The following is a 27999-nucleotide window of genomic DNA, read 5'->3' as shown; positions in this document are numbered from 1 at the left end:
GAATATTCAGGATTGATTGGTTTCATCTCCTTGCAGTCCAGGGGACTCTCAAGAGTCTTCTCCAACACCACAGTTCAAAAGCATCAATTCTTCGGTGCTCAGCCTTCTTTATGGAAGTGGAAGTGACAAAGAGATTCAAGGGATTAGATCTGATAGAGAGCTTGAAGAACTATGTACAGAGGTTCACAACATTGTACAGCCGGCAGTGATCAAAACCATCCCCAAGAAAAAGAAATGCAAAAAGGCAAAATGGTTGTCTGAGGAGGGCTTACAAATAGCTGAGAAAAGAAGTGAAAGGCAAAGGAGAAAAGGAAAGACATACCCATCTGAATGCAGAGTTCCAAAGAACAGCAAGGAGAGATAAGAAAGCCTTCCTAGATGCACGATGCAAAGATAAGAGGAAAACAATAGAATGGGAAAGACTAGAGATCTCTTCAAAAATGAGAGATACCAAGGGAACATTTCATGCAAAGATGGGCACAATAAAGGACAGAAACGGTATGGACCTAAGAGAAGCAGAAGATATTAAGAAGAGGTGGCAAGAATACACAGAACATCTATACAAAAAAGATATTAATGACCTGGATAACCACGATGGTGTGACCACTCACCTACAGACAGACATCTTGGAGTGCGAAGTCAAGTGGGTCTGAGGAAGCATCACTACAAACAAAGCTAGTGGAGGTGATGGAATTCCAGCTGAGCTATTTCAAATCCTAAAAGATGATGCTGTGAAAGTGCTGCACTCAACATGCCAGCAAATTTGGAAAACTCAGCAGTGGCCACAGGACTGGAAAAGGTCAGTTTTCACTCCAATCCCAAAGAATGTTCAAACTACCACATAACTGTACGCATCTCACATGCTAGCAAAGTAATGCTCAAAATACTCCAAGTTAGGCTTCAACAGTACGTGAACTGAGAACTTCCAGATGTGCAAGCTGGTTTTACAAATGACAGAGGAACCAGAGATCAAATTGCCAACATCTGCTGGGTCAGAGAAAAATCAAGAGAATTCCAGAAAAAACATCTACTTCTGCTTCATTGACTATGTTAAAGCCTTTCACTGTGTAGATCACAACAAACTGGAAAATTCTTCAAGAGCTGGGAATATCAGACAACCTTACCTGCCTCCTACAAAACCTGTATCCTTGTCAAGAAGCAACAGTTAGAACTGGACATGGAACAACGTACTGGTTCCAAATTGGGAAAGGAGTACGTCAAGGCTGTATATCATCACCCTGCTTATTTAACTTATATGCAGAGTACATCATGTGAAATGCCGGGCTGGATAAAGCACAAGCTGGAATCAAGATTGCTGGGAGAAATATCAATAACCTCAAATATGCAGATGATACCAGCCTAATGGCAGAAAGTGAAGAGGAACTAAAGAACCTCTTGATGAAGGTAAAAGAGGAGAGTGAGAAAGCTGGCTTAAAACTCAATATTCAAAAAACAAAGATCATGGCATCCGGTCTCATCACTTCACGGCAAATAGATGGGGAAACAATGGAAACAGTGAGAAACTTTATGGCCTTAGGCTCCAAAATCACTGTGGATGGTTACTGTAGCCATGAAATAAAAAGACACTCCTTGAAAGAAAAGCTATGACAGACCTAGAGAGCATATTAAAAAGCAGAGACATTACTTGCTGACAAAGGTCCATTAGTAAAAGCTATGGTTTTTTCGGTAGTCATATATAGATGTGAGTTCGACCTAAGCAGGGGTTTAGTTTGTGTTTCCTTTTGCTGATAAAAGGGAAAAAAAGGGTCTGCTCCATTTTGTTCTCTAATCACTGAATATGAAGAATGTCTGCACGATCTCTCTTTTTTTATTTAAATGGAGCCAGTACATGCAGACTGCACCATTATCTCCCAGGACCTCGCCTACAGACCAAATCACAGTATCTGCCACCTTTCTTTACAGGTTCTTTTGTACCTTTAGTATTCTTAGGATCCTTTACAATGTCTCCACTTTCTTAAAAACTAAGAAATCCATGTCTAGACACCACTCTTGAATAATGCTTGGGTCATTATCAAAGGGAAAAAAGGCTACTCTTTAGGTTTTACACATTAAACTTAACTGAACATCAAACCACCACTAATCAAGTTCCCAAATGTTAGCACAGAAGCCATATACAACCACCAGTTTGCTCTGCTAAAAGGGAACCCTGAGAGGGAATAATGATAATGATACTGGTGAAGATGTGATGGAAGGAGAGATCTTAATGAATGCATTATTTTAAATATATTTTTTAATGTGGACCATTTGTAAAGTCTTTACTGCATTTGTTACAATATTGCTTCTGTTGTTCGTGTTCTGTTTTTTTGGCCATGAGGCATGTGGGGTCTTAGCTCCCTGACCAGGGATTGAACTCACATTCCTTGCATTGGAAGGTGGAGTCTTAACCACTGGTCTGCCACAGAAGTCATCTAATCATATCTATTTATACTGTATTTTTAATGCTTTCACATCTTGAGGTCTTGCTAACTCAGAGCCGATTACACTTCCCAGGGCTACCTAGCTTCTAGAAATAGCAAACAACTTGCCTGGGAGCATACGTTCACATGCAACCAACCAATCCGGAGACTAGACCGGTCACCTCCTCCCAGGTTTTCCTCGCCTTCTCTCTGCCTCTGACTGACATGGCTTCTCACTGTGGTCCCCTGTGTGGCATGCTGTGCCTCCTATTTCTGCTGCTGCTAAGTCACTTCAGTCGTGTCGGACTCTGTGCGACCCCAGAGACGGCAGCCCACCAGGCTCCCCCGTCCCTGGGATTCTCCAGGCAAGAATAATGGAGTGGGTTGCCATTTCCTTCTCCAATGCATGAAAGTGAAAAGTGAAAGTGAAGTCGCTCAGTCGTGTCCGACCCTTTGTGACCCCATGGACTGCGGCCTACCAGGCTCCTCCCTCCATGGGATTCTCCAGGCAAGAGTACTGGAGTGGGTTGCCATTTCCTTCTCCAATGCATGAAAGTGAAAAGTGAAAATGAAGTCGCTCAGTCGTGTCGGACTCTTCGCGACCCCATGGACTGCAGCCTATCAGGCTCCTCCGTCCATGGGGTTTTCCAGACAAGAGTACTGGGGTGGGGTGCCATTGCCTTCTCCAATTTCTAGGGACCTATGTTATAACCAATTTCTCTCCCTTCATGGCGGTCATGTTTGTGTCTTAGGTGTCTTACCATATCTGATTAAAACCAATCCCAGGTAGCATTAAAACGTGCTGATTATTTGCTCGTCACCCTGTGCTTTATATGGATTCCATCACTTAATTTTTTTAAATTATTGGAGGATAAGTGCTTTATAACGTTGTGTTGGTTTCTGCCGTACAACAACACGAATCAGCCTATATCAGCCTATGGACCAGTATACATGCATCCTCTCCCTCTGAAGCCTTCCTCGCCCTGCCATCCCACCCCTCCAGGTCATCACAGAGTGCCGGGCTGGGCTCCCCGTGTTCTGCAGCAGCTTCCCACCAGCTAGCTGTTTCACAGATGGGAGTGTGTACATGTCAGCGCTGCTCTCTCAATCTGTGCCCCTACTCCTTCCCCCGCCGTGTCCAAGTCCATTCTCCACGTCTGGGTCTCCATTCCCGCCCTGCAAATAGGCTCATTAGTACCATTTTTTAGGTTCCATATATATGATTAATATATGACATTTGTTTTTCTCTTCCTGACTTACTTCATTCTGTGTAAGAGGCTTTAATTTTGACAAGGGCAGCCTGAGGCAGGCACTATCATTTTCCTGGTTTTTAGGTCAAAGAACCTGAGGCTTAGAAAGGCACTAGCTCAGAACCCAAACCCCTCCCCACTCTCCCCCCGCCCCCCCTCTCCCCCAGCGTGGGATAAAGTCAGGATCTGAATTCAGGTGGTTTAATTCCAGAACTCACACTTTTATCCCTTTTGTTGTTCTTCTGCTTCTTTTATGTGTCAAAAAGGATTCCCACTTGGGGGTTCTTATAGAAGGTGACCATTAAAGGAAGCAGTGTCAAGACACAGGTATGCATGATAAAGGAGCAAGACTGATCTGTTCTGAAATTAGTTTTCCTCCCGGTTAACCCCTTTAGCTGGCCATGTTGTCACTGCCCAGGCATTTAATAAATTCCTCTTCTATAGCCACCTCCTGATGTGGGTTATTCACACAAGAAAGTCAGTTTCACAATTTCATGATTTTTCCCTCATTTATCACCAGGAAGGTTATGTCCTCTTTAATTCACCCTACTTATTTCTAAATTACTTAGGCTCATTTAGAAAACAAAACAATAACAACAACAAAACTGAATCCAAGGGCGCAGTCACTATCTTTAAAGATGTCTGAGAAATTGTACCACCTATTTGCAAGACAAATCCACGAGGCTTTCCACATGCTCTTGGAGCAATGGTGCTGAGGCCGGAACCAATACGTGAAAAAGGACTCCACTTCTTTAGCTGTCTCAGCTCCGAAGGGCTTGGGGAAAGCAAACGTGCAAATAGGCACACCTTACTCTTTACAATCCCATTTACTTCTCACTGAGTCATTTGAGTAAGTGCCTGTGGAAAGTTCAGGGAGTGGCAGCGCTACGAACCACAGAAAAAACCTTTCTTTTGGACTAAGTTGACAGCCCACAAGGCTAGCTATCAAATACCAAAGGGGAGGGGTCAGGCAGGTTTATAAGGTGAGAGCCATGGAGGGAGGGAAAGGGTAAGCCTAGGTGAATCAGACACACCAAACTTTGCCTTTCAGATAGAACGAGGGCTTGGTGTTCCTTTCCTGCCCCTTGTCTCCCCTTAAAACAACAACAACAAAACCCCACAACCCTACAGGGATTTCCCTGGTGGTACAGTGGTTAAGATTCTGAACTTTCAATGAAGGGCAGATGGGTTCAATCCTTGATCAGGGAACAAGAATGCCACATGTCACAAGGCATGACCAATAAACAAAAAAATAAAACCTCTTCATTTCAGTATATTCTTGGGGTTTCTCAGAGGATTTGGGCAGTTAAACTGATGAAGTATTTAAAGCGAATGAGCATATAAGAGGAGAAGGATTAGAAGGGCAAGAAGGAAGAAAGGGAGAACGTAGGGTAGGTATCTTCCTTCATAAAGAGAGAAGCCTGCTCATAAATGTAGAAGCCAGATCTTGACTGATGTGGGACCTGGAGAGGGTCCCACTGATAAACGAGTAAGCTGGGATCCCGGTCCTAAGGGTGGGGAAGCTGGCGGCCACACAGAGAGCAGTGACAGCGCAAGGCAGTGCTTGGAGTTTTGGGGAGGAACTGAGGAGGTATGTGTAGAGAAGAAAGCGCAGAAGCTGCGAGTCAGCTCGGACAGATGTTAAATATACAATGGTGGAGTTTCACTTCTAAAAGCTGAGCTAATGAATGACTTCTTTGGCTTTCTGAAAAGTTCACTTTTTATGGCTGTCAAGGCACATGGAGCTGTGCCAATACAAACACGGTGGGCTTGAGCAGAGGGCCACCATGATGACGTTCAGGATACCGGTATTTGGTGTGACTGTGGCACACTACCACCACCTAGTGGCAGCAGACTCACATGCAGTTATTGCAAACAGCACGTTAGAATACGCAAACAGCCTTTAGAGATGAAAGGAAGTTGAGATTACTTGACTCAGTAGTTCTCCAACTGAATGTGTATCAGAATCACCGGTGGAACTTTTAAAAAATACACCTGAGATCTTCTGAACCAGAACATCTGAGGGTATATTCGCTGATATACATGCTCGTTTGAACAATGTGAAAGTGCCATTTTTGTAGATCAAAAAAGAAGACGCGTCATTCTGTATGGTAAACATTTTAACAAAGCTTCCTGAAGACTCTGCTGCTTTCCCTTTGTTAAGAATCAGGGATCTACTCTAGCTCTCTGATTTTGCAGATAACAAAAATGAAGCTGAGAAAGCTGAGTGACATGTCCAAGGCTCCCCCGTGGCTTCATGTCATTGCTGGGACTTGAACTCCAGCGTCCTAATTTTAAGTGTAGTGCCTCCCACATAAGCATCTCTCCTGCAGTGTTGGGCTAACAAAACCCATATTACTCAGTCTTGATTTCCTCACATTCATCAACCTTCCGCCTCCATTTCCACTGCCTCAAAGAGAATTTGCCAGTGTTTCCTGCCTTATTTCACCAAGCCTTTCAAAGTGCCTTCTGTTGAGTTTTATTTCTAACTTCTGTCTCTGTTCTTTGGAAAATTCTATTGCCTAGTTAAAAAAAAATTATTTGGCCATGCTAGATCTTAGTTGTTGCATGCAAGATCTTCTATCTTCACCGTGGGATCTTTAGGTGTTTCATTGTGGGATATAGTTCCCTGATTAGGGATCGAACCTGGGTCCCCTGCATTGGGAGTGCAGAGTCTTAGCCAGGGAAGACTCTATTGCTATATAAAAAAAAAAATCTGGCTGTATACTCTGAAAATTTTCATTGATCCCGTTAGATTGGAGTTTCCTAGGATGGGGACAGAGGCCATGGGTATGGGAGAAGGCTGATACTGTGTTGCAAGAGCTGAATGTCAAAATTTCAGAAAATTTGTGAACCAATTGTTAAACATAACCATTATTAAACACTAACTTATGACATATACATACTACTATATATAAAATGGGCTTGCCAGGTGGCTCAGTGATAAGAATCTACCTGCCAAGGAGGAGATGTGGGTTCAATCCCTGGGTCGCAAGATCCCCTGAAGAGGGAAATGGCTACTCACTCCAGAATTTGTGCCTGGGAAATCCCATTGACAGAGGACTCTGGTGGGCTGCAGTCCATGGGGTTGCAAAGAATCAGACACGACTTAGTGACTAAACCACTACCACCATATATAAAATAGATAACCAACAAGGACCTGCTGTACAGCACAGGAAACTATAGTCAATATTCTGTAATAATCCATATAAGGTAAAGAATCTGAAAAAGAATGAATATATGTATATGTGTAACTTAATCACTTTGCTGTACATCTGAAACTAACACAACCTTGTAAATGAACTATATTTTAATACATTTTTTTAAAAAGTGATGAAGAAAATGGTAACAATGCAGGTTCAATTTAAAAGTATGTCATGTCTATAGCTATCACATTGTGAAGGGCACAAAAAATGTGATGATTGAGCCTTCCAATTTTTAAAAACTATTATCTGATTCAGAAAGTAGTTGCTCACATCATCACTGACAAATGAGAGAAGTTCCAAAACATGCTTTTCCTTGTTTCCCTTTCCTCTTATTATTGTAAATGAAAAATCACAGTGATGCTACAGTCTTTCATCAACCACAACCACAAGTGTGCATGTAAGAGTTCAGCAAAAATCAATGAGTGTATTCAATGAGAATCATCTGTCTACACACATACTATACATCATATATATAATATCTACTATATATTATATGGGTGGCTCAGATGGTAAAGAATCTGCCTATAATGTAGGAGACCTGGGTTCGATCCCTGGGATGGGAAGATCCCGTGGAGAAGGGGATGGCTACCCACTACATTATTCTTGCCTGGGAAATCCCATGGAGGGAGGAGACTGGCGGGCTACAGTCCAAGGGGTCGCAAAGAGTCGGACACGACTGAGAGTCCAACACTTTCACTTTCATTTCATATATTATATACTCTGTTTATAATGATGTATTGTCAATTGCAGTACTTGTAAATTGTATGTAATTGTATCAGTGACATACATACTACAGTTATGTACATACATATAGACACTGTTTGTTTTCCAGAGAGCTGATTGTTAAAAACTGACCAGCGGGTGACTGGACTGAGCCCAGTCCTTGCTGGATGCTCAGCTTTCCAATAGGCTGTCTAAGTGGCTCCTCTCTATTTTGGATAGGCACATACCCAGAGTTGTGGCTTGGCCTTCTACAGCCCCATCATCCCCACCACCAACACACACATATACAAACATTCTCCAGAAACTTTAGCTGGATGGCTTTATCTTTTTAAAAAATTAAACTATAGTTGATTTACAATATGCCAATTTCCTCTGTACAGCAAAGTGATTCAGTTATATGTGCCTTCTTTTTTATATCATTTTCTATTATGTTTATCATGGGATATATTTAAAAAATATATTTATTTATTTATTTTTGCCTGTGCTGGGTCTTCATTGCTGAGTGGGCTTTTCTCTAGTTGTGGTAAGTAGGGGTTACTCGCTAGTTGTGGTGTGTGGGCTTTTCACTGCAATGGCTTCTCCTGTTGTGGAGCACAGGCTCTAGGGTGTGTGGGCTTCAGTAGTTGTGGCTGCTGGGCTCCAGAGTGCAGGCTCGAGAGTTGTGGCACACAGGCTTAGTTGCTCTTTGGCATGTGGGATCTTCCTGGATCAGGGATTGAACCCATGTCCTGTGTTGGCGGATGGATTCTTTACCACTGAGACACCAGGGAAGCCCCTATCATAGGATACTAAATATAGATTTCCTTTGTGCTATACAGTAGGACCTTATTGTTTATCCATTCAATACATACTGAATGGCTTTATCTTCATTCCGAATAGAACACTTGCTGACCCACTGATCATTTTCCCAGTCTCTTTTCCTCCAGTGTTTCTTTGCTCAGGCAAGGGTACCACCCTTAACCCAGATATTCAAAGCAGAAAGATGGGCTTCCCTGCTCCCTCCCCATCCACATGCATGCAGTCACTAAATTAGGCTGTTTCTGGTCATCTTCATATTCCTCAAATCCATCTACTTTTCTCTAGCTTCACTGTAATTTTCTCAGGTCCCCACACCTGCCATCTTCTGAATGGGTTATTACACAGCCTAGTACTTGGAGCAGTCAACAAACACTCGTGGAATGAAAGACCAGAGGAAAAATGATGCCAGTGATAAAAAAACTGTGTTGACAATCACATGGTGAGCTCCTATTCTATACCAAGCACCATGGAGCACACTTCACAAACACGATTTACACGCAATTCACAACTTTACAAAGCAGGTATTTTTATGTCTATTTACAAATAAGAAAATTCCAGTTCAGAGAGGTTAAACCATCTTTTCAAAGTCACACAGCAGTTGAAGGAGAGGCGCCAAGATATGAATTCTTGAAATCTGGGTACATCTTAACCCAAAGGCCAGAGAGTTCTTAATATACTACCCAGAAGACATGCATACAAAGATACGGGGCAGACCAAACAAAAACAGATAAACAACAAACAGGTAAAAAAGCCTCTCTTTTCAGTTGTACAAAGTTCCATATAATGGTTCAGACATGAGCTGAGGGAGATGGCATTTTATAGGGTATCAAATACTAGGTTTATACAAGTAGGAAAACAACTTTCCTTTGCTAGGTCTCTTTAATAAAAGACTTTGAAATAGATGTGACATTTCCTATTGGGGTTATTAATATCTTCGCCCCCAAGTGGGCCTTAGCGGCAGAGACCTGTAAGTGTGGCTGGGAAGGTGTTGGGGTGGGGTTCTGGCTCTCAGGGGCTCCTCTCCTGCTCGGGGCTCCTTCCCAGGGAGGCACAGGCTGAAATGCTGATCTGATGTTTGGTCTTTTGACAATTTTCACTTAATGAATTGATTCCTACAGTTCATTAACATACCCACTTCCACTTCTGTATACACATATGTCTTAATTAGCTGCTCATTGGCTGTTTAATTACAAGAAAACAGCTGACAGCTGCCTTGCTGAATTCTAATGGCAGACGCGTTGGAACGGCTACACATTTGCTTTTGACAACCGAGATTTATTCATAACTCTATGATTTATTGTGAATGCTCATATGCCTGAGTGGATTATTGTATTTTCCAAGCCAACTGAAATGTTGGGATCTGGGAGACTATGGAAGTGGGAATCCCTCTCATTTTACTCCCGAGGCTGAGAAGAGCAGAGAATCCTAGCTGGAAAGGTATGAACTCAATTTCGGTTTTATTTATTTTCAGAACTTCCTGTTGGAATGTTCAGAAGTATGGGGGAGAGAAAAAAGACGTATCTTTGGATAAACGTGGGCTTGAAAGTTAAGGATTTAAAGTTAAAAAAGAATATAACTGGCAACTTAATTTTACTGAGGGGGAAAGAGGGCATGCATAAATTAAAATCAAAGAAAGGAAGAGGCAAAAGAAATGATAAAATTAAAGTGGGGGAGGCAGGAATAACATTCCAAAAGGAAGCAAAAGAAAAGGGAAATTTGTTCTTTAGGAAAAACAAAACAAAACAAAACAGGAAACATAATTTGCCAAAGTGAGCTGGTATGGCCCCACACTCAGGCAGCTGGTAGCAATAAATCATGGCAAGATGGATCTTCTCAACTACTTTCCCGTTCAACAGTGACTGAACTCCCCGTAGAATTGTACGTGCAAATGCTCTCTGATTAAAGCTGACCTCATGTGTTGTATTTGGTAAGAGATGTCTGTTTTGCCATACATCTGGTGATTTGCCATGCTCAGATCCAATCCTGGTGACACATTCAGCAACAGTGATTCCCAAGCACGCAGGAGAGGCCCTACTCTGAGCCAGACACCACGGTACACCCTATGCACCACAAGCTCACAAGCCCAGCATTTTCTATGAGCGGAGGCATGATTAAGACCAAACCAAAGAAACCGAAAAAAAACTAAAAACAAAAAAAACCCCCTCAAATATCCAAATCATCTTGATGCAAATTGGGGTTTAACACATCCAACCACTTGTGCATTTATTTCATCACAGGCCTGGAATATTTTGCTATATAAAAAATTTGTTCTTACCACCTGTCTATAACAGAAATGAAATTCTGATGTCACAGGATGTAATAACAGCCAATATAATTTTCATTTTAAATGGCTAGCTCTAATACTGAGGCCAAGTGCTATAAAGTGCTGAAGTAAAAATGTTGAGCATAAATGTACTAATGCTGAAAAGTGGACAAGATTGACCCAGGGTGAGTGAAATTTTATAACTGAAATGAAAATATTAGAACCCTTAAAAAAAAAAACAATATGGGCCTAAAAGGAACATTTGTGGATATGTGTTTTTAACCTAAAACATAAGCAACTCCATAAAATGCTTTAACTCTTTAACAGAAAAAAAAAAAGTACTGATTTATATGTTCTGGGATATCTCTGAAAAGACTTGCTAATTTCAGAGAGAATATTTGTTAATGCAAAAAAAAAAAAAAAAAAAATTCCAAGTTCTCCCTTTCCTGGGTGGAAGAGGAAGCTTTTCATAAGACATCATCTTAAATGTATTAACTGATGAATAAATATTTGACACATTCTTAGACTTATCACAAGGTAAAGGGTCTGGCAACCCACTCCAGTACTCTTGCCTGGAAAATCCCATGGGGGGAGGAGCCTGGTGGGCTGCAGTCCATGGGGTCGCTAAGAGTCGGGCACAACTGAGCGACTTCACTTTCACTTTTCACTTTCATGCATTGGAGAAGGAAATGGCAACCCACTCCAGTGTTCTTGCCTGGAGAATCCCAGGGACGGGGGAGCCTGGTGGGTTGCCGTCTATGGGGTCGCACAGAGTCGGACACGACTGAAGCGACTTAGCAGCAGTAGCAGCAGCAAAGGGTCTTAAGTGTAATCAGAAATCAATTTACTAACTTCAATACTCAACTGTACATTATTATTTAAGAAGTTAGGGACTTCCCTGGCAGTGCAATGGTTAAGACTCCATGCTTCCACTGTAGGGGCCATGAGTTTTAAACACTGGTTGGGGGAACTAAGATTCTGCATGCCGCATGGCATGGCCAAAAACTAAATAAAAATTAAAACTGGCGCAAAAAAAAAAAAAAAAAAAATCCATGATGGACAAAAGCAATCAAAATTTAAAAAAGAAGTCATAGTTGAATGATAATCATAGTTAACACTACCATATGATATGTAAGAAAGTTGATATGAGAATAAATCCTAAGAGTTTTCATCACAAGGAGAAAAAATTTTCCCTTTCTTTTTTTTCTTTTTTTTCATTGTATCTGCAGTTAACCTTTGAACAGTGCAAGGGTTAGGGGTTGTAAACCCTCATATAGTAAAAAATCCAAGTTTAACTTTTGACTCCCTGCAAACTGAACTACTAATAACATAAATAGTTAACAAAAATTTTGTATGTTGTATGAGCTATATAATGTATTCTTACAATAAAATAAGCCAGAGAAAAGAAAATGTTATTAAAAAATCACAGGGAGGAGAAACTATACTGACAGTCCTCTATTGTATTTATCAATACCATAAGTTTATGTCCTTTGTTTTCAAGATGAATTGTCTGTCAGTATCTACATCCATATTGTCATATACAATACAGGAGATGTTATATGCATTACCAACAGTAGACATCAAATATGAAAAGACAACATTAAAAAGAAATTCATATTTATTTACAATTTCTCCTCAGTATTATTTATTGAAAAAAATCTGTGTGAGTATAACTCAGTGGACCCATGCAGTTCAAACTCAAGTTGTTGAAGCATCATATGTGTATGAGAAAATGAATGTTAGCTGAAATTATTTTGATAACCATTTCACAAGATATGTAAATCATACCATCATGCTGAATGACTTAAACTTATACAGTAACATATGCCAATTGTTTCCCAAAAAAACTGGGGGAAAAAGTTATGATAGAGCCCCAAAGACTGAGAGAATATGGATGAAAAACTGTGTGTGTGTTTTTTAATCTTGAGATAAATGTTTCATCATTATCCTCTAAGCAGCCACTGTATCTAATACTGAAGGTAGGAACTGAAGTCGGATGATAAACAGAACCATGTCTCAAAAGAAAAGTGAAAAGGAAAGTGAAAGTCAGTCCTGTCTGACTCTTTGCAACCACGTGGACTGTATCCATGGACTTCTCCAGGCCAGAATACTGGAATGGGCAGCCTTTCCCTTCTCCAGGGTATCTTCCCAACCCAGGGATCGACCCCTGGTCTCCCCCATTGCGGGGGGGATTCTTTACCAGCTGAGCCACCAGGAAAGCCAAGAATAATGGAGCAGTAGCCTATCCCTTCTCCAGTGGATCCTCCCGACTCAGGAATTACACCAGATCTCCTGCATTGCAGGCAGATTCTTTAAAAGCTGAGCTACCAGGGAAGCCATATCTCAAAAGAAAGCCTCAACCATAAACACTTCAGCATTTGTATTCACTTTGAAGAGCCAACCTGAACCCTGAAAAGCAGCCTCTTCATTTTATTTCTGGCCTTCTCCTCTGTCTCCATGCTCCATGGCCTGGCCCCTCCTCCCTGGCAAGCATGCCCAGCCTACATGACACCCCCTGCTAGTGCTCACCCAGGGCTGGGACTACTTTCTGTTCCAAAAGCTCAGAAACATCTTTTCTCACAGAGCTAAGCCCTCCTAGGCCTGGATTCAACAGTCTTCTGAAATGCAATATTCAGGGCTTGCCCAATGCTAATACATTGTTTCTTTATTATTTCCAAAGAACAAGGGCAATATTTTTATAATAAAAACCTTGGCATAACAAAGCTCTTAAAAATTTGGGATGGCATAACTGTCTAACCTTATCTTCCACTGTAGAAAGAGTAACCCGCTGCTGCTGCTGCTAAGTCGCTTCAGTTGTGTCTGACTCTGTGCGACCCCAGAGACGGCAGCCCACCAGGCTCCCCTGTCCCTGGGATTCTCCAGGCAAGAACACTGGAGTGGGTTGCCATTTCCTTCTCCAATGCATGAAAGGGAAAAGTGAAAGTGAAGTTGCTCAGTCGTGTCCAACTCCTAGGGATCCCATGGACTGCAGCCTAACAGGCTCTTCTGTCTGTGGGATTTGCCAGGCAAGAGTACTGGAGTGGGTTGCCATTGCCTTCTCCGAAGTAACCCGCTGCTCTTGTCAAACCAGGCTACTACATCTTGTCCCTAGAATACAACCAAGACTTGCCCATTTTTAGGCTCTGGATGCCTAGTGGATGTGTGCTTCATGGGTCACATCTCAGACTGTGGCCTCACCCTAGTATTGCGTTCTTCATATGCTAAAATGTGTCATCTCCAGAAGTAGACTGTGAGCTGCATGAAGGAAGGATTCGGTCATCTTTTTTTTTGGTTTGTTTTTGGCTGTGCTGCATCTTTGCTGTGGCAGGTGGGATTTCTATAGTTTTGCCACTCAGGGGCTTTCCCAGTTGCAGAGCATGGCCTCTTGAGTGCAGAGCCTCAGTAGTTGGGCTTGTTTGCCATGTGGCATGTGGGACCTTAGTTCCCCAACCAGGGATCGAACCCAAGTCCTCTACAATGGAAGCGCGGAATCTTAATCACTGAACTGCCGTGTCTATAGCCACACCACCCTGAATGCACCCAATCTCATCTTCTGTGTCTTTAGATTCCTTATAGCATTTATAAAGCACCCAAGGGGGTGCTCGTATTTTTGTTGTTTATATTGGCAGAGCTACATATCAAATTACGAATGGCCACAAAATCAAGACTGGACCCACAGGTGTCCTGGAAATAGTGTCTGACTATACAGAGCACATTGCTCAGGCTTGCCCAAGAATAACGACCCGAAGCAGTCCTCAGTGAGTGCTTCTTACACTAGCGCTGTCGTGAGGGCTTCACCCAAGCGTGTGCAACCACAGAGGCGCAAAGAGGTTGGGCGGCTGCTCAAACTGGTAAACAGCAGAACTCTGACTTGAACCCAGGCAGTCTGGCTCAAGAACCAGAGCATAAGTCTGGCACTGTGCTGTCTCTCTGCACACAGCCAAAGGGACATAGAGAGAGTGAGCTGGGAGTACTCAGGAACCAGAAAAAGAGCTCCCAGAACATCCACTTGTGCTGTTCATGTGTAATGCTTACCTGAGCAAGTATGTGGTGAAGACAGAATCATTTCAGTGACTATATATAGGTCCTATGATTTCTTGTGGCTTCAGGTTGTTGTTTTTAAAATGCAATTCAAAATACATTCACAAAGTGATTTTTTTCAGACAAAGACTGAGTTACTTTTTTTTCTCTTATATCTATTTATATATCTAATCAGAAAAGTGAAAGTGAAGTTGTTCAGTCGTGTCCGATTCTTTGTGACCCCATGGAATGTAGCCTACCACACTCTTCTGTCTATGGGATTTTCCAGGCAAGAGTATTGGAGTGGGTTGCCATTTCCTTCTCCAGAGGATTTTCCTGACTCGGATCGAACCCAAGTCTCCTGCATTGTAGGCAGACGCTTTACCATCTGAGCCACCAGGGAAGTCTAATCAGAAATTTTCCTTAAATCTGATGATTCTATCACAGAGATTAATTATCGACAGTCTGTCATGATACAACCATCTCCATCTGGTTAGAATATGATAAATCATTAACACCACTGGCAAAAGTAGAAATCTCTTGACTTCACTCCTACTAGAGATGAAAATGTTAGTTGTCATGTACATACCACCATATATAAAATAGATAACCAACAAAGACCTACTGTATAGACTAGGGGATTATACTCAGATATTAAAGAATCTGCCTGCATTGTGAGGGACCCAGGTCAATCCCTGGGTTGGGCAGATCCCCTGGAGAAGGAAATGGCAACCAACTCCAATATTATGGACAGTGTTATGGACATCCCATGGACAAAGGAGCTTGGTGGGCTACAGTCCATAGGGCTGCAAAGAGTTGGACACGACTGAGCAACTAACACACACATAGGGAAAATAATCTGGACAAGATTCTGAATAACTGTGCTGTACACCTGAAACTACCATGACATTGTAAATCAACTATACTTCAATTAAAAAAAATGTTAATTGAGGCAGAAACTATGGTACAGAACAAATACTACATTCATCAAATATAAACACATACCACTGTATAGATCCTAGACTGGGCATAGGCCCAATCTGTTAATGAAATTAAATTTTAATTGTTTTTGATATTTCCATTGTATAAAGTGAATAGTGATGAAAAACAGAGCTGCAGATAACCAAAACCACGTTGGCACTGAGGCTGCACAAGACCTGGAAGGGAATCTAGGAAAATGACAATAGGGAAATAATAGCTGCCCTGTGCTTTCTTATCACTTTCATTTTTGTCATAAATAAACAAAGAAAACACACATCGTTCCTGCCTCTGTAAACAGTGGTACTCAGGGAATCAATTCAAATCTTTCTGAATAGCATGTTGTTAATCTTCAGAACTGCTGGGGTGTTTCCTATGAAGTAGCCTGCGCCCTCTCCCTGGCCCTGCCCTGGATGCCATTCCTAGGTTCTGTATTCAATTCAATTTGCCACATTAAACTATGTGTGGCATTACTGAGAGACACAGACAGAGTGAGCAGCTTTGTCTGCTTGGGACCTGTCCACTTAAGAAAACACCTAGGTGACAGGCAACGCACAAAAGTCAAGTGTGCTTGGACCTCCTGGTAGAGAAGCACTGCTGGCTATACACCTTTCATCAAGAAAGGCCATGCTAGGCAATTATCCTCCAATTAAAAACAGGAAAAAAAAGAGAAACAAAGAGGCTACGCCATCCCCCACAAGGGACAAGAAGGTGCGAACAGAGTGGGTGAGGATGACGTGTGTCAACTGTCCAGTCACGACAGCCAAATTAACCTCAAAAATCAATGCAATGCCAGCTGTCATAGACAGCGCTCTCTTCCTTACAGCTTGTAACATGGGCCAGGCAGCTGATTTCATTTAATTTTAATTTAGTAACTAATTTGGAGGGAGCGCAAATTGAGGAAATAATTTATTTTCCTTGCTAATACAGAAGCTTGAGGTCTTGAGGGTTACCAGAGAGAGATGAATAATTCAGTTTCCTTTGAGTAGAAAGTTCTCTATTTCTAAAGATGAGTGAATTAAAAAAAAAAAAAGTATGTAGTTGGTGTGCGGAAATCTCAAGCTTCCCCAAGATGAGATCGATATGAAGCATTTGTACACTTATAAAGTGGTAAATGTTACGATGAATGATTAACAGTAAAACAAGACATAAGGATGCTATGAGAGAAATTTCTCTTAAATCTCTCAGTAGTTACTTGTGTGTGAAGGTGGTTTTGCATTTTATGACATTGTATTTTCTAATTTCACTAAAGGAAAGCTAACCAAATATGTTGATTTTATTTTTTTCCTTCACCATCCAAATGCTTTAGGGCTAATCCAGGCCTGGTTCAGTAGCAAGCAACTGTCTCAGAGGCCTCCTGCGTGTCCAAATAGCTTCTCTCCTGTTTATTTTGCACTGTTTTATCCTGTAAGTAAGCTGTCTCAAGGCCCTTCCAAGATAAGCAGGAGGATTTAAATCTTAATAAATTGAAATTTGAATGACAGAGGCAATCTAGGTGTAGGGGTCTTGAATGATTAGGAGAAACGTCTTTATTTTCCATTCCCACATTATGCGTGTGCTGTCCATGTTGCCCTGTGATCAGCATAAGTAATGATTAAAATAGTAACAACAGCAAGAAGACTATTAGATTTAAATAGCACTTTTTAGCTTATAAGGACTATTTATAGTTTTTACTTCTATTCTTGGAATAGTTCTAAAAGACAGGAAGGATGGCACTTTATGGATGAAGAAACAGAGTCACTAAAAGAGGCAGACGTGCCTAAAACAATAGGAACAAGTGGCGGCCCTGGGACCAGAACTCAGTTCTTCCCAAAAACCTTGCCACAGTTTGACCAGATGTATCAACATCTGTGTGCCAACAATAAGATTTTCAATCGCATTCCCATTAAACTTATCGGAAACGCCTTCTTATAAAGCTTATAACAGGGACATTACGGAAGTCTAGAGTCATCTCTTTTTTGAAAGAAGATAACCAGAGAGATATCAATGCTGGGATTGGAAGTGACAAATGAGCCACACTCAAACGCTTCTCTCCAGCCTTCCATTATTTTGATGGAAGGCGTTTTATATGTATGTGTGCGCGTGTGAGTATACACACACATATCTATATATAAAACTTCCTTCACTGTAATGAACACCCAATGCTTATTTCGTCCTGTTGTTTCTCATCACTCAAAATGTCAAGGGGTTGAATTTTTAGGCATCGTAGAAGTAAAAAATAAAAGTCACAAAGATACCCCCACCCTGAACATTAATAGAAACAACAACAACAATTAAAAAGGCTTACCTTGCAGCCTTCACATGTAATGACACCGTAATGGATTCCTGATGATTTGTCTCCACAGATCTTGCATGGAATAATTTCAATTTGAGCTGCAACAGAAGCACGCAACCAGTTAATTACATTTTCTTTTAAACACCTTATAAAAGCATTCCCTGATCAGCATTTGTATCGTGAAAACTAATAACCTGCTAAACATTATACTGCATTAACTATTCATTGCTGAACTGTGAGGGTCCCCCTAGAGCCCTGGACTAAATTATGGCTGCTCGTTATATAATAGCTTTCAGGTTATTAAAATGGGTCATTTGAGAAGGTGTTTAAGAACCCACAAGAAGACTGGAATCAGCATTTCAAAGCCTTCAAGAACTGGAGAGTTCGCAGTTTAGGCCTCAGAGCAAAGCAGATACTAAAATGTTTCCTCCGATCTCATTTTCCATCATTATTTTTAAAAGGTCATAAATCTGTGTTGGCTACAGCATTGTAGCTTGGCAGGTGAAGAAAAATAGACTCCAAAAAGTTAAGACTACTTAGGAAAACGATTCAATTCAAGATATTAATAAGTTACATATGTTGGTAAGAATTCCTTACTCATCTTTTTTTAATTAATGGACTTGCCATGTGTTAAAAATTAGTCCATTTGTGTACGATCAAAACCTTTCAACCATAACGTTAATGTCCTATCAGAATTTAACAGTGATGAATCTGGACAAATAGAATATGTAGCTTCTGAGTTATTTATGCTGAAAATTGATTTTCTGGTATAGCATGCATGTTTTCTATCTAACTGATTACTTAAAGATGTCTCATACTGGAGGAATAACCAAATAATTAATATATATTACACCAAAGTTCCCAAATATGATAAAGCACATTTCTAAGCAAACATATTTTATCTTGAGCAGAGTTGGAAAGAGCATAATTAAGGATCAAAAAATAACTTAAGGAATAGAATAATTAGGCAAAACAAAGTACTTGGACCTCTTAAATATAATTTATGTGTGAAATAAAGAATCGACACTAGGCTAAATATACAGGATGGTAACATTCACCAGTTTACCTGAAACACGCCATTACACTAAATTTATTTCCATGGTTTTCACTACTGGATATGTTAGATTATCTACTAAGTCACACACATAAACACAAATTGCAATTGCCCAAGTATATTTCATTTTCATGAAGACCCTACCTAGTGCCATGCCTCACACAAAGCAATGACTGGTCTATGGAATGTATCGATATTGCATGATGTAACTAACACACGTACACAGAGTCCAATGTCATATTGAGCCTAATTTCTTCCAATGTCATATCACATCCTATCCAGGGGTAATTTCCACAACCACTTACTCTAGATCTGATGTAATGTTATATTCGATACTTTGAAAGGGCAAGCATTACTGGACTTAACCTCATTACACATGATGTGTTCCCGTTAACTTCCTTCCAAGGGGACTACAAGTACTGCAGGGTCTTTTAGTGAGTGCTTTTCCTATCAATCACTTTTAGTGTTGACTTACTTAGTTTCATGGTCCAGAGTTAGACACTGTTCAAAATCTCACATCCAATAAATATGCCATAAACCCAAAGCCTTCTAATACCCCAATAATGGTGTCTTTGTACACTAATACGTCTATTTGGAATTATGCAGCTTAGTATGTTGTAAGATCACACTCAACAAAAAGATCATCTTTAAGTTGTCCTCCTCATCTTAGAGACTAGCTTGATTTCTTCAAGGAGAATTCATTGTTAAATCTAAACTCTAGTAATGTTACACAATTTTGGCTCCTCCAATATGTTTAATATATGGTAGAGGCAAAGTTTTATGCCATAGATTGTTTGCAGCTCTAGAGAGAGAAAATTTTGCCCAGTGTTTTTTAGAGACAAAAGCCAAGTAGTAGTAGAAAAAGCCTAAAAGGTGGTATCAACTGAAAGTTATTGTCTGGATTCTCCTATGTGGATGAACTAGTCTGTAATGAGAACCAGCCTCTCCCATCCCAAACCTTCAGGAAGAGAATAAACAGACAACACAAAGTACTTGAAAGTGTTCATCATTTAGTCATGTCTGACTCTTTGCGACCCCATGGACTGTAGCCCACCAGGCTCCTCTCACAATGGCATACTCCAGGCAAGAATATTGGAGTGGGTTGCTATTTCCCCCTCCAAGGGATGGGATTGAACCTGGGTCTCCTGCATTGCAGGCAAATTGTTTACCATCTGAGCCACCAGGGAAGCCCCATCTATTAAATTCAACTGATATAAGAAATAAGGAAGGCAGAGCTGCTTCTGCTTATACCTCACCTCAAACTGTATTAAGAAAAATTAGACAAATCTTGTTAGGCTTTATAGTTTAAGTCAGCATCAAAGTGAAAAGCAATACTAGCAAAACTTGGGCCTTTCAAGAGTTATTTTCTTAAAAAAAATGTTTATTTATCTATCTTTGACTGCACTGGGTCTTTGTGGCTTTGTGCTGGCTTTCTCTAGCAATGGGTCTCCATTGCTGTGAGCTGCATTGTGGTGAGAGGGGGCTGTTTTTCATTTTGGTGTGTGGGCTTTCCATTGTGATGGCTTCTTTTGTCGCAGAGCATGGGCTTCAGTAGTTGCAGCACATGGGCTCAGTAGTTGTAGTGCATGGGCTTAGCTGCCTGGAGTCATGTGGGATCTTCCCGGGCCAGGGATTGAACCCATATCCCTTGCATTGGCAAGGGAATTCTTAACCATTGACCACCAAGGAAGCCTAAAGGTTATTTTCATTTCATCTTAGCAATGGGGAGATCAAGCATGCCTATTTAGTCCTTTATAAGATAGGAAAAGCACTAGGCAGGCCAGATAGGGAGCACTGAGTAGAACTATATGTATCTGGATCAAATGGAAAATGGTATACAGTTGTTCACTGCCTGGATTGCTAGTGGATGATCCAAGAGAAGTGCCATGATGACGTTTAAGGCAGTGACCAAACTGCCTACTAATTGGCTCCTGGAATCTTGAAAGTGGTCTGGAAGCCTGGTAAGGAAGGGTTTACTCATGATGGGGGTGCCCCTGGGATTGACACCCCAACCCAGAACTTCTACCCTTGGGATGGCTCTCAACCAGGCTGGGAAGAGGTTGGGAGTCAGGGTGGGAAAGTCTCTGTGGTATAAATCCAGAGTTTGGTGTTACTACCACAAAGGACCATTGGCCTATGTCAGGCTCCCAAACTCCTGCTCTTCAGTCTTGCTGTAGCTCTGAAGGGCACTCTAGCTGAGACATATTTTACAAGACTTTAGGGAAGCCAGATGCTTCCTATGAATGACTCACTGTAGACTGGCCTGCACTGTCCAGCGAGGGGTGAACTGCCTAGACCTTTGGTCCCTGCGCTGTGTTTGTGCTTGGCTCCAGTGGGCAGTGTTGGCCAAAGATTCCAGGTGAGAACAAGCTTCCCTAGGAATCTCGTGGTGAGGTGATGGGAGGGTTCGCCAAAGCCGGGTTCTGATATTTTAATTCATCGGGTTAAACTATTCTTCTAGCCTACCTCTTTGGGTGGCTCTCTTAGCTCAGAAGACAATTTCAAACACAAGTGCTCTTTAGGAAATGACTAAAATCCACTTGCCCCCAAAAGCAAATTCTCTGAAAGTGATCTGATCACATGTGTTGATCTTTCCAGAAAGCAAACATTTGCAGATCAGAGCAGGGCACTTACTCAATCTTCCATTCAATCCAACAATGCACAAAAAACCACCTCCTTCTATCTTTTTCAGTCAAGGTACAGAATTCAGACGTATCAAAGAGGGAAATAAAATAGTCAATGCCTCACAAATTTTTCCAAAGGAAAGCAGTTCAGCTCCACAAATTGGTGTTTTCAGACCAATAAGAGGGAACAGGACAAAAATCTCCCTGCCCTTTGCTTTTCATCCCTCAGGCTTTTCCATTTTCTAACAGGCAGTGTTGTGTCTTTTCAAAATAATCGTCTTGTAACAAAGATTATGAGCCTTGGCCCGTATATATACTGCATGTATTAAGTCAGCCGGTATTTCAAAGGATGAAATCTGTCAGACACCGCCACTGCCACAAGTATATTGATTAAATTAGTCCACATCCATATTCACTGCAGCAAAGAGAGTTTATTGTGTAGCACGGAATAGCTGAAGCAAGACGCACACATATAATCATGAATTGGCTTAACAATGAACAATCTTGCTATGAAAAATTCTAATTTGCCCACATTTTCAGCTCTATTGCCTAAATAATTTGCTCTTTCATGCACCCTAAATAATTCAAGCAGCTCTCCACACCTGCACAGGCAAATTTCTGCAGTTTTCAAGGAGCTAACAACAAGTGGCAATGGGGCGTCAGGAAATTCTGGAATGCAGGTGTGCTAATTAGCCAAGTGGTCCTTAGGCTGGGCTGTCATTTAGCACTGCACCTCTGAAAGAAGTGTGCTTTCTACTTTTCATTATAGAAGATAACAAGACATTGGTGTTCTCAACACCTGACTTGTTTCTCAGACTTATTTCTGGTGTTATCTTGGTCCAGAGAAAAATGCCCATTCTCCCCAAGAATTAAAAAATACAAAAAATTTTTAAAAATGTAATTGCACAAGAGTTGTATCCATCACTTTAATCTGTGGGTGAAGAGTGATCTCTCAACAATAATCTAAATGGATAGATAGTAATCAAAAGAAAGAAAAAGAAAGACGCTCAGTCGTGTCTGATGCTTTGCAACCCCATGGACTATAGCCTACCAGGCTCTTCCGTCCATGGGATTTTCCAGGCAAGAATACTGGAGTGGGTTGCCATTTCCTTCTTCAGGGCATCTTCCCGACCCAGGGATTGAACCCCAGTCTCCCACATTGTAGGCAGACGCTTTACCATCTGAGCCACCAGGGACGTCCAGATAGTAATCAATAATATCTACAAATATTCAGGCTTATAACATGTCAGGCATTATCTAATCTGCTGTTCTAACAACCCTACAATATAGGTAGTATCATTGGGATCATCATCTGTATTTTTTTAGATGACAAAACTGAAGCTCAGAGAGGCTAGATAACTTGCCCAATGTCAGAGAGCTAGGAAGAGGTAAGGCTGGAAGGTGGACACATTTTGTATTTTTCTTTAGCTCAAAGTCTTGCACCCCCTTGGTCCTGCCCCTTCCTCATACTGCACAGTCAAGTTGAATGTCTCCAATACCTTCAAACATCAGGACAAACTGCTCCTGGTAAGAAATCATTAACCGAGGATCAAAAGACATCCCATAGGTAATCGAGTTAAACTTAATACTACTGAGAACTGATGTCAAGATGTCTTTCTAGTTTATAACTGGAAATAATCATCAACTTTCTGAGACCATTCTTCTCAATTTTATAAAATACCAAGTAGAGTTTGGGACCTTAGGGTGATCAGTACCAACGCTGAACACTTCTTAAGACCAGGAAAGTTATTTCACCTACCTCTCAGTCTCAGTTTCCTATTTGAAGAGTCAGTGATATAATGTCTAAATGACATAGCACATACGGCCATTTTATATATGTATTCTATATATATGCATACCACACAATTCTTAGAAAGAGTTGGCACTCAAAACACAGTTATTATTATTGTTATTGTTGATAAGAAATCCTGCCTTATAGCGAAATGAAATTCTTTTCTGCAGACTTTAAGCTCTTTCCAAAGTGAGGATAGAGAAAAGCAGCTTATCCTCCAAATAATATGACAGGCAGTTCATACCAGCTACCACAGCAATCCTTTACAACGTTGGCACTTAACTGTTTGGTACAACACAGCAGCATGTTGCAATCAATGTGGGATGTGTCACAAGGCATTCATTGCTAATAATAGCAAAAAAAAATTAAAGATTTTAATGGTTCGTATAATAAATAAACTAATACAGACCTAAGCTTACCCCAGTAATATCTTTCACTCTAGCTCACTTGCATAACCATATACTTTCTTGAATTGGGCTGAACAGGGCGGGATTACTGCTAGGCTTGCTAGGAAATGGGCAAACCCTGGGTACATCCATGACAGTATGTCACATATATGAATGCCAAGCAATTGTGTGTGTTTTGCAAAAACTGTCAAGAACTGCTGCTTAAAAAAAAAAAGTAGTTTTACACCGATCTGTTGGCAGTATTTTTCCTGGAAGGCTGAGAATATGGAGGACTTTTCACCTGCTATGTTACATATTCCTCTAAAGTTCGAATTTTTTTTTACTACCAACATGCATTACTTTTGTAAGCAGAAAAACCAATAAAGATTAAAAAGAAAAACCCTAAGGCATTTGATTTTATTTTCAGCAAAAATGGCTTGAGTCCTTTATGGATTAGTCACTTTATTTTATCCCCTGTTTAAAACTGCTGGGGTATTAAAGGCTTCAGCAGCTGCCTGGATGGCGGTGTGGCTTGCGTGTCAAGGCCAGCTGTAGGGGGAACAGGGAGTCTTCACCTGGTTCCCTGGAGGGACTTTGGTGACTCCTGACTTCTACAGTTTTGTAGCCCCTCTGGTCTGGCATCACTAGTTTCAGGGTCTCCAAGGACTCTGACGGTGCCCGGCTGAGGGGGCAGAAGTTGGGGCTGAAATTCACCTGCTTGTGAGCCCTGCTGCAGAGTGGCTGGAGTAGCCTGGAGTAAGGGAGCCTTTTTCTCTCCCCACGCTCTCACTGTTGTTGCCCAGGGCCCCAGACCACCATCAGGGTTTGCAGAAAGCTCACAATGCAGCTTCATGGTGGGAGAGAACAGACTGTGGGCTTCGAACAGTCTGGCATATTCTGTCACCCTGGGGGCTTGAAGTATAGCATGCATGTGTTTCCCAGGCCAGGCTCGGTCAATAGTCCTCCTGGGTGAGGAGGGCCGAGTTCCAATTACATACCCTGCAAACTAATAATCAACTTGTTCTGCCATTTTGTCTACTAAATATATACTAAATATAATACTGGTATGTATCCCTGGTATAGTCTTTTCTTCCACTGACTTTTGGATTTTCTTCATTATAGTACTTGATCCTAGTTGAACATCACCAAAGCAATGACTCCCCTAATAGAAAAGTCCTACCCCTTTGGTCGAGCTGTCTTGTGGTCATTTCTGGCAGCAACGGTAATGCTTGATATTTGCAGAGTTCTGTAACAGTTTTTAAAGTTTTTGTCCTCATTGGCTTCTTTTGGTTTTGGTGTTCACAACAACTCTGAAGTAGGCAGATGGGTCTTATTAAGCCCCATTCTGCACATGTGGAAAATGAACCTCAGGAGGGTTAAATGGCTTCTTCTCTATGTCTAGATTCTCAGGGTTTAATTGTAGAGGCAGCCACCAAAGAGGGGGAAAAAAAACAACAATAAAGCTTGGTGTCTCTTTCTTCCTCAGAATTATCTAATGCCTTTAGGTTTATGTCATCGTCAATCTGGGGCTCTCAAGGGGAATGCCATGAAAAAGTAAGAGGTGGAGGCTGACCCAGCTCAGAAATGGAATTGGCAATCCTCCTGCATTTCCCTATGACCCTCAACTCCCTGGGTGGCCTCAAGCAAGTCGCTTACATCTCTACTTCCTCCATCTATAAAATGGGAATAACTCCTACCTCCCAGGCAGGTGGTGGTAAATGAATGCTCACAAAGCTCTTTGAAGATGAAAAGACCTATATAAATGGGAAGCTTTAGGAAGCTTGGCATATCATCCTTGGCAAGGACCAGGACGCGGTTCCTTCACTACCCACAACAGGCTCTGCCACAAAGAGAGTAAAGAAAAACCCAAAGAACTGTAATTTTCATCTGCTAACTAGACTCAAAGTTTTTCTTTAATTGTTAGTTTCCAAAATGCCTTCCTGAGGGACTGTGTGTGTGCATGTAAGTTGCTTCAGTTGTGTCAGATTCTTTGTGACCCTATGGACTGTAGTCCACCAGACTCCTCTGTCCATGGGGATTCTCCAGGCAAGAATACTGGAGTGCTCCTCCAGAATCTTCCCGACCCAGGGATTGAACCCACATCCCCTTAAGTCTTCTGCATTGGCAGGCAGGTTCTTTACCACTAGCGCCACCTGGGAAGCCCCGAGGTGACTAATGAATTCAAATGTCATTATCTTTGTCTCAGCTTGACAGACACATAGATGGAGAAGTCACTTCTAACAGGGTCACAAGCAAAGTCACTGAACTAAGCCTTTCACCAGGACTTGGGCTGTCTTGCAGAGGGATCATGGAAATGGCATGATTTCTACATTTTATACACAACAAACACGTTACCCTCTGGCATTCTAATCCTTGGTATTAAGTTTATGTCTGACTCAAGTATTAGTCGCTCAGTCCTGTCCAGCTCTTTGCAACCCCATGGACTGTAGCCTGCCAGGCTCCTCTGTCTATGGAATTCTCCAGGCAAGAATACTGGAGTGGGTAGCCATTCCCTTCTCCAAGGGATCTTCCTAATCCAGGGATTGCACCCGGGTGTCCTGCATTGCACGCAGATTCTTTACTGTCTAAGCCACCAGGGAAGTCTGACTCAAAGGACCCTGTTAAATTACAGCCACGCAAAAAAAAAAAAAAAAGTCCTGTACCTTACTTTGCCTTCCCCCACCCCACCGAAGGTCTATGCCTTTTGTACTATTGAAAGCCACCTCTTAAAAGCTTTAACTTGATTGCGGTTTCTACTGAAAATGTAACAGCTTTTTAAAAATCATTTTTAAAAATAAAACTGTTACATATACTTGCCAAATACTTACACATAAACATACTTCAAACTCTCCAACAGATCAAGCATTTGCAAAGGAAGTCTAAAATATGACAAAATCAGAGTTTTGAAACAGTAACTCTTTCCTTCAGTCTTTAGCAAGTAAAACTTAGGCATTTAAGAGTTAAAACTCTGGGCCAGAAGGCTGCATACGAATTCAGAGAAAGCTGAGCCGTGTATGCAGGAAATCTCTGAAGAATGAAGAAGATAGGCACATGCTGTCATGTGGCTTTCTGTGAATATGCAGGTAGTTCTGACAACGGGAACTGAGTATTAATCCTTTGTGATTTGTTTCTATCTCTGCTGGATTAAGGTTTCCAGAGAAACTGACTCGCATTCCCTGATGCACATGTGTCTTTGCTAAAAGCCAAATCCAAATGGGTACTTTTATCCCTAGACAGGGAAATTATGTCAAATTGGAGAAGAAACAGATTTTTCATATAGAACATCAGTGGATGGTTTTGATTTTTAGATCAAGTTCTCTTTCTTGAATTTTCCTACTACACAGCCATGCACAGAAGACCTCAATTTAAGGCAGCATACTCTATTTTTTTTGGTAATTATTGGTGAACAACTAAAACTTTGGACAAAATAATTGAACAGTAAGAGAAATTGCTTCCTAATTTTACTTATCCAGGAGGTCAAATGCTGAATAAATTCTCACCCAACAAAAGATGATGCTGTTAAAATCAGTAACACAAATACTTTTCTCTTTTTTGGGGTCTTTCCTAATCTAACCTCCATCACTTTTGTGAACAATGGGAATATACTTGTTTTTGAGGATTCGTGGGGTTATGTGAAATCAACGATGAAGACAAAGGTAACTGGCCATTCAGCTAATTATTCTCAGTTGGGATAAGCCCCCTCAGTGAAAACAGTGTCAGACTTTATTTTTTTGGACTCCAAAATCACTGCAGATGGTGATTGCAGCCATGAAATTAAAAGATGCTTACTCCTTGGAAGGAAAGTTATGACCAACCTAGATAGCATATTCAAAAGCAGAGACATTATTTTGCCAACAAAGGTCCGTCTAGTCAAGGCTATGGTTTTTCCAGTGGTCATGTATGGATGTGAGAGTTGGACTGTGAAGAAAGTTGAGCACTGAAGAAATGATGCTTTTGAGCTGTGGTGTTGGAGAAGACTCTTGAGAGTCCCTTGGACTGCAAGGAGATCTAACCAGTCCATTCTAAAGGAGATCAGTCCTGGGTGTTCATTGGAAGGACTGATGCTAAAGCTGAAATTACTTTGGCCACCTCATGCGAAGAGTTGACTCACTGGAAAAGACCCTGATGCTTGGAGGGATTGGGGGCAGGAGGAGAAGGGGACGACAGAGGATGAGATGGCTGGATGGCATCACCGACTCGATGAACGTGAGTT

At 41.3% G+C, this 27999-nt stretch overlaps 1 protein-coding gene across 8 annotated transcripts in view; it reads right to left on the bottom strand.

The window, feature by feature from the left end:
• Positions 1–27999, bottom strand: part of RORA (RAR related orphan receptor A) — an 816521-nt gene that overhangs the window by 33537 nt on the left and 754985 nt on the right. For all 8 annotated transcript variants that reach the window (XM_055537759.1, XM_055537758.1, XM_055537763.1 and 5 more), the window contains one exon: positions 17943–18028. In XM_055537759.1, coding sequence (XP_055393734.1) covers positions 17943–18028 — 86 coding nt within the window. The remainder of the gene's footprint in view (positions 1–17942; positions 18029–27999) is intronic.

The sequence above is a fragment of the Bubalus kerabau genome, chromosome 10, assembly GCF_029407905.1.
Source record: "Bubalus kerabau isolate K-KA32 ecotype Philippines breed swamp buffalo chromosome 10, PCC_UOA_SB_1v2, whole genome shotgun sequence".
Classification (NCBI taxonomy): Eukaryota; Metazoa; Chordata; class Mammalia; order Artiodactyla; family Bovidae; genus Bubalus; species Bubalus kerabau.
This window is presented reverse-complemented; position numbering and strand designations above follow the sequence as displayed.